This window comes from Hipposideros armiger, unplaced genomic scaffold, assembly GCF_001890085.2.
Source record: "Hipposideros armiger isolate ML-2016 unplaced genomic scaffold, ASM189008v1 scaffold_371, whole genome shotgun sequence".
Lineage (NCBI taxonomy): Eukaryota > Metazoa > Chordata > Mammalia > Chiroptera > Hipposideridae > Hipposideros > Hipposideros armiger.
The window spans coordinates 658,948-673,065 of NW_017731721.1; the positions used below are offsets into that span (position 1 = coordinate 658,948).

The 14,118-nt window shown below is 43.0% G+C and overlaps 1 protein-coding gene and 1 long non-coding RNA gene across 4 annotated transcripts; both read left to right on the forward strand.

The window, feature by feature from the left end:
- Positions 1–267: 267 nt before the first annotated feature.
- DNAJC22 (DnaJ heat shock protein family (Hsp40) member C22) lies at positions 268–3,631 on the forward strand. 3 transcript variants are annotated; one of them, XM_019662207.1, is made up of 3 exons: positions 268–409; positions 1,336–2,293; positions 3,250–3,631. In XM_019662207.1, exons 2-3 carry the CDS (start codon positions 1,454–1,456, stop codon positions 3,439–3,441), a joined length of 1,032 nt encoding a protein of 343 aa, XP_019517752.1. In that variant the 5' UTR covers positions 268–409; positions 1,336–1,453; the 3' UTR covers positions 3,442–3,631. The 3 variants fall into 3 exon arrangements, with proteins under 3 accessions (XP_019517752.1, XP_019517750.1, XP_019517751.1); XM_019662205.1 differs by lacking the exon at positions 268–409 and adding an exon at positions 433–625; XM_019662206.1 differs by lacking the exon at positions 268–409 and adding an exon at positions 433–597.
- Positions 3,632–10,408: 6,777 nt separating this feature from the next.
- On the forward strand, positions 10,409–13,887 carry LOC109393203 (uncharacterized). The gene is made up of 3 exons (XR_002126207.1): positions 10,409–11,146; positions 11,667–11,702; positions 13,017–13,887. It is a non-coding gene; the product is annotated as an uncharacterized LOC109393203 (long non-coding RNA).
- Positions 13,888–14,118: the final 231 nt, after the last annotated feature.

Below are 14,118 nucleotides of genomic sequence, written 5' to 3' on the forward strand. Positions count from 1 at the left end.
GGGGGGGTCCCTCTCTGCAGCCTGTGCTTTGGTGTCTCCGCCTTAGAGGAATTGGAAGTGGACGCATCCAAGGCAGTCTTGAACGGCAAGTAGAGAGAGAGGAAAGTGTAGCCTGAGGTGAGGAAGGAGTCACACTCCCATTTGTGGGCGTGGAAAGGGGCGATCAAAGGCCAATTTTTGTGTTTATAGAGGACTGCCCTGGACTGTTTTGCAGGGGCATCTGGACAAGGTGAGTCTGGGGACCCGCCCCTCCTCTCGGTGAGCAGCAGCGCCACCTGGCGGTCACGATACCGCGGTTCAGGCTCCCTTGGCATGGAGTGGCGTCTTGCGCCGGGAGGCTGGATACGCCCAGAAAACCTTAAACTGAATTTACTCCAGAGGGCGGGTGAGAAGGGCCTGAGGCTGAAAGGTAATCCTGAGGAGGCTGGGAAGGGCCTTGGGGAGGGGCTTAGCCCAACTACCCGACTTCCGTGACACTGTAAACACAGAAAGACAAAGTCCATTTGGATGGAAGTGGGAGCGGAGTGAAAAGGGCCATTTTGACTCAAGGGTCCAAGGAAATGACTGGTCTGACGGCCTGGGAGCCAGGGTTCCCAGGTACGGCCGCTCACCTTGGGACTAGCAGGTACTGGCTGGGACTAGCGGGTGGTCATGAAGCCCATTCTAAGTAGAGGGGAGAGACTAGCAGGCACACTTTGGCATCTGGTTTGATACTTTGGGCATTTATCTGGCTGCTTTGGGGAGGGAGACTTTCCAAGTCTGCCCTGGCAGGAGGTGGTTGAATTGTGGGATGCTAAAGTCTAGGTCAAAATGTAGTTTTCTGGAGCTGTTTAAGTGGGGGAGAATTCAGGACCTCTTTCAAGTTTGACTTGTGGGAAGATTTCATGGCCTAGAAAGCTGGGAAGGCTGGAGAGGGGCTAAAACCTTGGCCAAATGTCTGAGGGCATTCATAGTTGGAGTTTAGTTTGGGGTGGAGGTGCTGGGCAGGGGCTTTCAAAATGTGTAGGAACTTTAGAAAGGCATCCAATTTACTCTACTCCCCCATGAGTCATTCCTGGGGTCAGTGGTCTGAGGGGACGTCTAAAATTTAAGCTTCTGCTTTTTTTTTGTCTGGGTGCTGAGTTCTCAGTTATTCAGCTGAAAGCATTTAAAATATTCTTCTCCCCTAAATTTGGAGTCACTGTGGTTGTAAAAACAGACATGAGGTGCTAGACCAAAAGGTATGGGAGAGCCAGCATTTCAGGAACGCTCAGGAAGATCTGGACTCTATTATTGAAATGGTTACTGTGTTGGGACCTGGATATAGTCTTACAGCTGCTTTTTTCCATCTCTTAGGGTTTAAGGATAACTCTGGGGCCACGATGGCCATGATTCTCACAGTGGACCCCAGAATTCTGCATTATGAGCAATGTCAGGTGCCACTGGACTTGTTCTGAGACCCCTTCCCTAAAGGATGGCCAAGGGGCTCCTGGTGACCTATGCCCTCTGGGCTGTAGGGGGCCCTGCTGGGCTCCACCACCTGTACCTTGGACGGGATAGTCACGCACTGCTCTGGATGCTTACCCTTGGGGGTGGTGGCCTGGGTTGGCTCTGGGAGTTTTGGAAGCTACCAAGCTTTGTAGCTCAGGCCAACAGAGCCCAGGGGCAGAGGCAGAGGTCAGGAGGAGGGACACCCCCTCTGAGTCTCATTCGCTTTGCTGCCCAGATGATAGTGGGCATCTATTTTGGCCTTGTGGCTCTAATTAGCCTTTCCTTCATGACCAGCTTCTATATTGTGGGCCTCCCACTGGCAGTTGGCTTAGGGGTCTTGCTGGTGGCTGCTGTTGGCAACCAGACGTCAGACTTTAAGAACACTCTTGTGGCGGCATTTCTTACTTCCCCTATCTTCTATGGCCGCCCCATCGCCATCCTGCCCATCAGCCTGGCAGCCAGCATCACAGCCCAGAAGCATCGCCGCTACAAAGCTTCAGCTGGGTCAGAGACGCTCAGTGTGCGGCTCTACCGCCTGGGCTTAGCTTACCTTGCTTTCACCGGCCCGCTAGCATACAGTGCCCTCTGCAACACAGCTGCCACCATCAGCTATGTGGCAGAGACCCTTGGTTCCTTCTTGAGTTGGTTCAGCTTCTTCCCCCTCCTTGGCCGCCTCATGGAATCTGTTCTCCTCCTGCCTTACCGAGTCTGGAGCCTGCTCGTGGGGGATCCTGGCTTCAGCAGCAACTACTTCCAGGAGTGGGAGAAGCTCTATGAGTTTGTTCGCAGTTTTCAGGATGAGAAGCATCAGCTGGCTTTCCAGGTAAGGTTTTATTCCCTCTCATTCCTGTCTGCGATGGCTTGGGAGTTAGGCTAAGCCTTATTGGAGTTGATGTCCCTAATGTGGAAGTACTGTTTTCATGTCTGCTGGGCCAGGCCCCAGTAGGGTGTCCTGGCTTCTCTGGGTTTCTCTGTGCAATGGGTGAAGGTGCAGAGGCCCTAATAATGAATGGGAAAAAATATGTATATTTTTATATGCTTTTTTTTGAGGTATAACATATATAAAGTATACTAATTTTATGTATATACCTATGTAATCACCACTGAGATCAAGATATGGAATATTTTCATCCCTAAAAAGGTTCCCTTGTGCCCCCTTCCCCAATCTATACTCCTTTCTGCCGAAGTAACCTCTATTTTGTTACCAGAGATTAGTTTTGTCCGTTCTTGAATTTCATATAAATGGAATAATTTAGTATGTATTCTTCTGTGTCTTTCTTTTATTTAACATTATATCTGTGAGATTTATTCATACTGTTGCATACAATTATAAATTGTTTGTTTTCATTATTGTATGGTATCCCATTGTATGACTATACCAGAATTTATTTATCCACTCTATGTTAATGAACATTTGGTTTATTTCCAGTCTGGGACTATTCTGAATAAAGCTGCTATGAACATAAGAATGTTCATGTCTTTGGTGGACATACGTGCTTATTTCTCTTGTAAGGAGGAGATCTTGTCAGGGATGTAAAGTTCCAGGTTAGAAAATGGACAGCTGTGCTTAAAGGCAAATCCTGGTTCTTGCCATAAGATCCAGAGCTTGTTCATGTTTCAATCAGCTGGAATTCTAATCTGAGGTTCTGGACCTTTCCCACTGGCAAGTAGAAGCCAGCCCCAGAGATATCACAGCCTGACTTAGCAAGGGAGCAGGGACAGGCCCAGGTGCCCTGACAATTTATGGAATTCTAATTTGTCGGCTTCTGTTTCTCTAAGGTTTTGGGTCTCGTAGAGGGGGCAACAAATGAAGAAATACATCAGAGATACCGGGAGCTAGTGAAAATCTGGCACCCTGACCATAACCGGCACCAGACAGAGGAGGCTCAGAGGCACTTCATGGAGATCCAGGCTGCATATGAAGTCCTGAGTCAGCCCCGGAAGCCCAGGGGATCCTGGAGGTGGGGATAAACTTCCCTTTAAGGATGGACTCTTCCCGTTAGAGCTGGGTGGCTTGTCCCAGCACAGCTTTGCCCATGCAAGGCACCCAACAGCATTAAAGAAACTGTAGGCTTGTAGTGGAGAAGAAATACCTTAAAGGTGTGAGAAAGCTATTGTGATGGAAGAATGTATTTATGTATTGAATTTCGGAGTTCTTGGCTGTTGTATTCCTGACTGTTTTTTCTTGAAACCATATAGTGAAATGAAAGACATATTATAAAACCAATAAAATATCTTTTAGAGAATATACCACTTTATCCCACCCCTAGTACATTGATGAGTGAGGGAGGAAGGTTATTTAAAAAGATTTTTTATTGGGGAATTGGGGGAGGGGAACAGTATTGGGGAATTGGGGAAAGGGACCAGCCAAGTTGTTCTTCAATCTTCGTTGTGGAGGGCACCAGTCGCTATTTGGCTTCCCATTGGCAGCTCATGGCCTCTAAGCTCAAGGTGCTGTGTTCAATCTTAGTTGTGGGTGCGCGTAGCCACCATCCCATGTGGGAGTCGAACCAGCAGCCTTGTTGTTAAGAGCGCATGCTTTATCCACTGAGCCATCTAGGTGGCAGCTCAGCTCAAGGTGCCGAGTTCAGTCGTAGTTGAGGGTGGGCATAACCCACCATTGAACAGGCAATCTTGTTGTTACACCAGCTGAGCTATTCTGCCACCTGTTAGCAGCTCAGTGACAGCTCAGCTCAGGCGCAGCATCACTGGCTCATGTGGGAATCAAACCAGCGGCCCTGTTGCTCAGAGCTCATGCTCTTAAGCCAACTCTTAACTAACTGAGCCACTCGAGTGGCCCTAACTTTTTTTTTTTTTTAAATGTGCAATATACTGGGTTGGGAAATTGAAGGAAAAATATGAAAGTGCTAATATTTCACAAGCTGTCCTGTGACAAGAGGGATTTGATCTATTCTGTGGATTACTGAGAGGTGAGACTGGTGTTAAATTTCAACATTTCAGAAAAATATTTAAATTTCACTTATAGGAGAATTTCTAGGAGCTACACTTTTCCCAGGAAGGAACAAGCAGCTGTGGGATAGGGGGCAGTCCACCATCACAGACTCTTCTGCTTGGAAGAGAGCCCTCAAACTTTACATGGGTGGTTGGACCGACTGACTTTTTAGATCTTCTCAAAACTTGGGATCTAATTCTGAGCTACAACACCTTGCTCCCCGGGAGCTTACAATCTGGTGGGGGATAATAACACACAGGCACACAGATATCAAAGTCCATCTCGTTCAGTGTTCAAATGGGAACTGTTGATGAGCAGTTTCTATTTTTCCAACATGAACAAGGCTATAATAGATATCCTTAAATATGTGTACTCATGCTTTTTGTTTTTTTTGAGGCCAAATTCCAATAAGTGCTAATGTAGGGTCAAATAATATCTATTTAAAATTTTGATTGATATTGTATTTGGTTACTTCTGGAAAAGATTGTAACCATTTACACTTCCCCCAACAGAGTAAAAAAATGGCCTTTTTATTGTGACTGACATGGACTGTTATCACTTACATTTTTGCCAAATTGATGGGTGAGCAATATTATCTGCTTACTTTAATTTGCTGTTTCCCTGACACTTAGGGAAGTTCAGCATTTTTTCAAATGTTTATTGGGAACTTGTATTTCCTCTTCAATGAATTGCCTGAGCTTATCATCTGCCTGGTTTTTTTTAAAATTGTGTTCCTATTTGTCTTCATGAAATCTATTTTGTTGGTATCTTTACTTGTTAGAAACCTTAACCCTTTGTCTTATGCATTGTAGATATTTCCCCTAGTCTATTACTTGTCTTTTGATTGAGCATGGGTTTTAGAGTCAGAAGGATTAGGATTAGGATTTGAATCTGGTTCCATGATTTTCTAGCTATGTGATCGTGGGTTTATTTACCCTTAGTTTCCTCTAAAATTGAGATAATTATATGTACTTTATTATTATTTTTTAAAGATTTTGTTGGGGAGTTGGTGGAGGGGAACAGTGTTGGGGAATCGGGGAAGGGGAACAGACAAGTTGCTGTCCTTTTGTTCTTCAGTCTAGTTGTGGAGGACGTCGCTTCACTGGTCCATGTTGATATCATTGTGCTCTTTCTGGGTGAGGCAGTCGCTTGTCAGCCATTGGACAGCGACTCATGGCAGCTCACAAAAGTGCATACCAGCTGCAGGCCAGCCCCACGGCAGCCTATGCCATCGTTGGTGACTCATGGCAACCCAGCTCCAGGTCGAGCTGTTGTTCACCATCTTAGCTGTAGAGGGCGCAGTGTCACTGGCCCTCTTGTAGGATCCGAACCGGGGCCCTGCTGCTCAGAGCTGGCGTCCCAAGCCAACTCTTAACCAACGCGCCACTCAGCCGGCCCATAATATGTACTTTTAAAGTGTTGCTGTGGTAAAAAAGATAGTGTATGTTGAGTGAGCAAATATAACTAATAACTCCCTTTCCCCTTTTCAGCCTATGTAAGGAGACAGGACTTGAGTGTCTAGTGAGTTAACTGGTATAGAATGAAGGTTCTACCTGGAAGGCTGAATTTTCTGAGTGTATTTTGTATTTAAAAAAAAATTTCCTTTGGTTTCCAGTAAATCACTGTATGAATGCTTACACATAACCATTAGAAAGAAGTAAAAAAGAATGCTGGGTTGTGTTGTGGTGGTAGGGTTTCAAGTGGTCCCTCTCCCTCCTCACACTTCTCTAGACTCTCTCTTGTTTTATTTATTTATTTATTTTTTCAGCTGAGCCATTCTGCCACATGTTGGCAGCTCAGTGGCAGCTCAGCTTGGGCCAGGAATCGAACCGGCGACCCTGTTGTTCACAGTTCACACTCTTGAGCGAGCTCTTAACCAACGAGCCACTTGGCTGGCCCTCTCTTGTTTTATAACTGAGAAAAATTCCAGCCTTTCTTAGCTGTTTATGGGGAACCAGGGAAGTAGTTTGGGTTTGGCCTTCTTGGGCTATAGTTTTTAAATGGGGCAGAGCTTGTCTGAGCCAGTTGTGATGGCAGAAGTCCTCAGAAGGAGACAACGCCGAGGGTAAGATGAATTTTATGGGAAGGAGATTAAGAACTGCTTGTAAGATGGCCCTTTAAACCTGCAGATTCTCCTTGCACAAGTCTTGTCATCCTTTGGCAGATTCATTTCAATTAGGGAGTCTGTTCCCTGACATCTGGAGTCTCAGTCTTTCTATGCAGAAAAACAGAGGTATTTATATTTTATGAAGTGCTACACAGTATGGGTGGTCTGCTGCCCAACGCTTACCCCCATTGGTCACTTTAGTGTGGATTGGTATTAAGTTTTCCACAGGAGAGAGTTTTGTGGGTAGGAGCTGGGGCACTAGTGAAAAGTGAGAAAGAGGTTGAAGAATGTTTATCACCTCTTACTAGGAAAGACTGATTGAACCATGTTTAGATTTCATCTTCCTTCTTGTCCTGGCCCAGACTTTTTTTTTGGTAAGGATAACAATAACCTTTGATTGAACTATTTCTAGATTCTAGGCAACTTTTTAAGCACAATACATATGGTGATTGATGCCAATCAACTGATTCCATCAACTCCTCAGAGGTTATTATTTCCACTATATAGATTAATAGACACTCATAGGAAGATTAAGTGATTTACCCAATGACTTTTAAGTGGCTAAACTGGGCTTAAATTCTGACTATTATGACATAAATTTGTGCTAGCAGCCATGACATTTTATTTCTATTGCCATTTAAAAAAATTAAATATAATTATCATACAACATTATATTAGTTTCAAGTGTACAACATGATGATTTGATATTTGTATATGAGGTCTGACAGTTAAGTTCACTAACTCATTCTAGAAAAAGTGCTACATACCTCATGGCTGAATATCACTATAGTCACCTTCGAAGTACTCCCTTTGTGAAGCTATGCCCTGATGCCAGCGCCTAGTTCACCCTTCAAAGCAATTTTGGAACTCTTTTTCCGGAATGGCCATCAGAGCTGTCATTGTATTACCCTTGGTGTCCTGATTGTCATCAAAATGTCTTCCTTTCAATATTTCCTTTATCTTCAGGTAAAGAAAGTAGTCATTGGGAGCCAGATTAGGTGTGTAGGGAGGGTGTTCCAATATAGTTATTTGTTTACTGGCTAAAAACTCCCTCACAGACAGTGCCATGTGAGCTGGTGCATTGTTGTGATGCAAGAGCCATGAATTGGTGAAAAGTTCAGGTTGTCTAACTTTTTCACACAGCATTTTCAGCTCTTCCAAATAGTAAACTTCATTAACTGTTTGTCCAGTTGGTACAAATTCATAATGAATAATCCCTCTGAAACCAAGAAAAAGTTAGCAACATCATTTTGACTCTTGATTTGGACTGGTGGAACTTTTTTGGTTGTGGAGAATTGGCTGACTTCCATTGTGCACTTTGATGCTTTGTTTCAGGGTCATATTGGTACACCCATGTTTCATCAACAGTGATAACACAGGGGCCGGCCAAGTGGCTCAGTTGGTTAAGAGTTAAGAGAGCAAGCGCTGAGCAACAGGGCCACTGGTTCGATTTCCACATGGGCCAGTGACGCTGCGCCTGAACTGAGCTGTTGCTGAGCTGCCAGTTGGCAGGATGGCTTAGCTGGTGTAACAACAAGATTGCCTGTTCGATGGTGGGCTACGCCCACCTGCAACTAAGACTGAATTCAGCACCTTGAGCTGAGCTGCCGCCTGTATGGCTCAGTGGATAGAGTGTGCACTCTTAACAACAAGGCTGCTGGTTCGACTCCATGGGATGGTGGCTACGCCCACCCACAACTAAGACTGAACACAGCACCTTGAGCTTAGAGGCATGAGCTGCTGATGGGCAGCCAGATGGCGACTGGTGTCCTCCACAACGAAGACTGAAGAACAACTTGGCTGGTCCCTTTTCCCAATTCCCCAACACTGTTCCCCTCTCCCAATTCCCCAATAAAATCTTTAAAAAACAAAACAAAACAAAAAACAGTGATAACACAGCCCAAAACATCATCTTGCCTCTCCAAAAGGTCTTGGCAAACTTCGACTCTTCTTTGCTTTTGTTCACCAGTGAACTCCTTTGGGACCATTATTGCACACACCTTTCTCATGCCAAGATTTTCTTTTTGCTTTTTTTAAAGATTTTATTGGGGAATTGTGGGAGGGGAACAGCATTGGGGAATTGGGGAAGGGGAACAGACAAGTTGCTGTCCTTTTGTTCTTCAGTCTAGTTGTGGAGGACGTCGCTTCACTGGCCCATGTTGATATTATCATTGCGCTCTTCCTGGGTGAGGCAGTTGCTCGCTGGCCACTGGATGGCCGCTCATGGTGGCTAATGGCAGCTCACAAAAGTGCACGCCAGCTGCTGGCCAGCCCCACTGCAGTCTATGTCATTGCTGGTGACTCATGGCAGCACAGATCAAGGTCGAGCTGTTGTTCACCATCTTTAGCTGTAGAGGATGCAGCATCACTGGCTCTCTTGTAGGATCTGAACCAGGGCTCTGCTGCTCAGAGCTGCCATCCCAAGCCAACTCTTAATCAACACGCCACTCGGCTGTCCCATGCCAAGATTTTCAGTTAAGATTGTCTTAACTGTTTCTTCTCTGTTGATGTTTACTAGGTCTGCTATGCTTCTCACTGTCAGCTGATGATTTTGACGCACAATTTGACGAATTTTTGCAATATTTTAATCAGTTCTATTCGTTACTGGCCGCCCTGACCTCTCTTCATCAGTGACATGTTCTCTCCCCTCAGAAAAACATTTATTTGTACACTGCCGTTTTCTTCATGGAATTTCCCCCATAAACTTGGACTAACATGTTCCTGATTTCACTTACACTCTTGCCAAGTTTAACAAGAAATTGAATGTTTATTTGTTGCTCTAATAGACATTCTCATGATGGCACACAAAAACACGCAACAATAATGAACGCCACTTGTTGATATGAACACAGCCGTGAGACACTGATATACCAAGGTTATGAAACCTTACCGAGCTGTTGGTACAGTGGCACCAATGTAAGAACACAGTGGCAAGTTCATGAATGTAATTGTCAGACCTTGTATATTGTGAAATTATCAGTTTAGGTAACATCCATCACCATATTCAGTTACAAAATTTTTTTTCTTGTGATGAGAACTTTTAAGATTTACCCTCTTAGCAACTTTCAAATATACAATGCAGTATTATTATAGTCGTCATGCTGTACATTACATCCCCATGATTTTTATTTTATAACTGGAAGTTTGCATCTTTGACCACCTTCACCTATTTTGCCCATGCTTTCCATCCCCTGTCTCTGGCAACCACCAATCTGTTCTCTGTATCTATGAGCTTATTTTTTATTTTTGTTTTTAGATTCCACATGTACAAGTAAGAGAGATCATATGGTATTCGTATTTCTCTATCTGACTTATTTCACTTAGCATAATGCTCTCAAGGTCCCATCCACATTGTTTCAAACGCCCCCCCCCCTTTTTTTTAAAGAAAGAAATGGCACAAAATCATATGAATTTAGAACTTCTGAAAGGGAATTCTAATTGCTGCCAACCCTGGGACTTAATCACTGAGAGATTTTTCTGGGTATGTGCTTCCCAAAGGATCTAACATAATGAAAATCAGCTGAAGGCAAAAATTCACTAAAGTAATAACAATTAAAAAAAACAACTAAGACATTAGCAAGTAAGGGGTCTTCCTTATTTTCTACCTGAGTTGATTTAATGAAATCCAATGACTTTGTATTCTCCCACTGTCACAAATAAATTTATAGACCCTTTAAAAGAGTTGGAAGGGAACTGAATACCTATCTAGTGCAGAATCTTGAGAATAGCTTGCTTCAGAGGTGACCATTTTGGCTTTTGCTTGAATAGGAAATTCCCTATCCCACTTTTTGGATATTCTTTTTTTTTTTTTTTTTAGCTGAGCCATCCTGCCACCTGTTGGCAGCTCAGCGGCAGCTCAGCTCAGGCCGGATTCGAACCACTGTTGCTCAGAGCTCAAACCTTTGAGAGAGCTCTTAACCAACTGAGCCACTCAGCCGGCCCTGGATATTCTTAATTGTTAAGACATTCTTTTATTGAACCAAAATTAGCTTCCTTGTAATTTCTTTCTAGATTTGCAATCCTTTGCTACAAAGAACAAAAATTAGCAAAAGACCATCTCTTGATGGGAACCCACCCTTCATCTCATATCCCAGTAAGTCTCTTCCCTTTTTTTAAACATCCCCTTATTTAAGGAAGTGCTATAGCCTGGTAGAAAAAGCATGGATGGAGAAGTGAAGAGATGGGGTTCTACTTCCGCCTCTTGCATGATAAGTCAGCTGACTTTGGATGAGCCACTTCACCACTTTGGGCCTCAGTTTTTTTCTTGTAGTGTGAGGAAGTTGGACTCAGATGACCTTTAAGATTGTTTTCAACATTGGATTCTGGGTTCTTTTCAGCGCAGGCTTGTGTTAAATGGTTTGGTTTATCATCTTTTGTCTACACTCTTGTGGACACTGTCCTGGGAAGAAAAGAAAATATTTAATTGCTTGAAGAACAATATAATGGCTACTATTCTCCCTATAGAAAAATTAACCATTAATCAAAGTGCTTTCATTTATTTATGTTCTCTTCTAGTCCTCATCTGTAAATCTACATAATTAATTTTGCATGACTGGATCATATCAGGGATATAATTTATACTGTTTTTTACCCTTCACGGAGTCATGAGCATTTACGTATGTATTATTATGAAGTCTTCACATACATGTATTTTATTGAGATGTAATTCCATGCCATAAATTTCACCATTTTAAAGTATACAATGTAGTGGTCTTTAGTATATTCATAAGTTTGTGCAAACACCAATACTATCTAATTCTAGAATATTTTTACCACCCCAAAAAGAAACTCCACATCCGTTAACAATCACTCTCCATTCTCTCCTTCTTCCAGCACCTGACAACTACTAATTTACTTTCTCTCTATATATTTGCCTATCCTAGACATTTTATATAAATGGAATCATACAATGCCTCCTTTTGTGTATGGCTTCTTTCATTTGTTTTCAAGATTCATCCATGTCGTAGTATGCATTATCACATTTTTTTTGAAATAACATTATTATATTTTAATGCTGTATAATATTCCCTTGTTTGGGGGACATTTAGGGTATTAGTATATATTTTTGTTGTTATAAAGAATGCTGCATCGATATCTTCATGCTTCTAATTCTTCTATTCTCTTGAATTATTTCAGAATAAATTCCCATGGGCGGGATTACTGGGTCAAAAGGTATGAACATTTTTATGGCTCTTGTCAATATTGCTCTTAAATTGTGGTGCCCAGAACTAAATGCAATTCTCAGATGTGTTCAGACAGAACAGGGTACTGTGGGTTATTAAGTTCTCAAGGTCTGGACAGTATATCATCCTTTAAATCAAGCAGCCTAAGAATTTATTAGCTTTTTTTTGGTTGCTCACTGAGCTTATAGCCAATAAGGCCCTTAGATCTTTTCCTAGGCACTGTGTCTTAAAGCTATGTTTGCATTTACTCTGTGACCCAGTGGCTTTTGAGGACTCCCTGACTTGAATTTAAATATTTCTTTGTTTTCTTTTTTCTTTAACCGTGGGTGGCCCTAACAAGCTAGCAGGAGGAATGGGTTTATTGCAGTCTTAGCTAGGACCTGCAGATGGCGCCTTAAGGCTGTCACAAAGATAAACAAATTTTTTTTATTTTTTTTATTTTTTAGGTAGAGGCACCTCCATAGCAGGTTCATTACTGCAGTTCAGTCCTTCCCTTTTGTGGGGAAGGAGACAGCAACTGTGAAGTTGAATTTGTGTGTTATTCAGGGCAAGCTCCAACTGAAGCATGTTTTCTAGTTGTCATTTCATCTCCTAGGGGATTCTGGGGCAGTGTATTTCATGTTAGAGTTTTGCTTGAACACACACTTCAGGCCACTGCTTTGGCTTTTGAAGTTCATACCCTGAGAAGCTGGTTTTTTAATTCTCTTTATGTTCCTTGCCATCTCTTTCTCTTAGTCACTGAAAGGAATTGAAACTTGTTCAACTAGCTCGTTTTGTTTGTTTTGCTAAGGTGGGTGTTGAACAACAAAAGCAGAACATTTATGTAGCGTTCTAGCTAAATGAGGTTTCAATAGTTTGTTGCCCTTTTAATTTTCCTTTTCCTTTCCCTCCCAGTTCTCTTCTTTATCCCCACCTCTCATCCACCCTTTCCATAGTCCATCTGCTTATTTGCAAATGATAACTTTAAGAAAGACCTTGAATGTTCTGAATTTAAACCACTCTGACAAGTTTTAACAGAACAAAGTAGTACCTTGTGTGGGAAAATTAGAAGGGACTCATTTTAACTCATTCTCTGTTAGACTTGAGTCCCATTTTGGGGCTGACAAAGGTTGCAGGGCACATCCTCTGCTGGGCAGTGACTGAGTTAGCATGTGAACCTGGCTTTGCAAGCACCACCTAAAGGGCATTTTCTTCATAGCATCAATAGGTCAGGCACATTTCAGATGAATTAGAATCAAGAAAAGAATGGGAGGAGTCTTGGGGGAATATAAATATCTTCTACTCATATGTTTCCCATTCACAGGTCTGACTGCCAGTGAGCCTCGTGTTACTCCCCCACCTCTTCTTCCTCATCCATAACCACCAGTTTGGACTTGGCTTCTCTTGCTTCTTTCTCCTTTTCACTCCTGGGATCCACAGCAGAGTGTACGTGTACTGCTTTTGTATATAATTTGGATTGGAAAGCAATTAACTGCTCAGTCCAGGCAAGTGGTGCCATATTTTTATATTCCTCGACCGGAAACTCATTGCCTAATGGCAAGTTGACTTTTTTTGCATAGCTAAGAGACTGATCCTTTCAGATCTATCTCCCTTCAAACTCTAATTCTTTTCAATCAGTGTGTTTCTTGTTCTCATGTTAATGCCTTTGCTGATGTCATTCTTCTTTCCTATAATTCTTTTTCCTTTCTGCTAATCGAAATCTTTATACTTCTTTTATGATCCAGCTTAAGGCTTATCCCTAAATGATGCCTTCACTGATTAATTCCATATCCAGGCATCTTTCCCCTTGAATTCCTTCAGCATTCTGTCTAGTCTGTATCATTCTATCTAGCATTTTCTTACATGTTGCCATATAATCATTCTGTCTCATGTTTGTAAGTCTTGTCTCCTTAACTATGTCAAAGGCTCTTGTATGCAGGGACTGTCTTCTCCCAATGCAACCAATAGGACGTTTACTAAATGTGGTAACTTATTTAATAATTTAGAGCTTCAGTTTTCTCATTTGTCACATGAGGATAATGATGCCTGCATCACAGGGATGTTGAAACAATCAAATGAGACAATGTGTTGAGAAACCATAAAACATTTACAGAGGATAGACATTAATTTTTGAAAGATAGTGACAATCTGGGCTGGCCGAGTGGCGCGTTGGTTAAGAGCTGGCTTGGGACACCAGCTCTGAGCAGCAGGACCCCAGTTCAGATCCCACATTAGGCCAGTGACACTGCCCTCTACAGCTAAGATGGTGAACAACAGCTCGACCTGGAGCTGGGCTGCCATGAGCCACCGGTGACGGCATAGGCTGCAGCCCCTGCTGCAGTGGGCTGCCATAAGCTACCGTGTGGCTGGCAGCCAGCGTGAGCAGCCAGCAGCCAGTGTGAGCTGCCAAGAGCCGCCATGAGCGG

Excerpts from the sequence above, each read along its gene's own strand:
- DNAJC22 (XM_019662207.1), top strand. The coding sequence starts at position 1,454 with ATGGCCAAGGGGCTCCTGGTGACCTATGCCCTCTGGGCTGTAGGGGGC. Across the intron at positions 2,294-3,249 it reads AGCATCAGCTGGCTTTCCAG|GTTTTGGGTCTCGTAGAGGG; the intron begins GTAAGGTTTTAT and ends TGTTTCTCTAAG.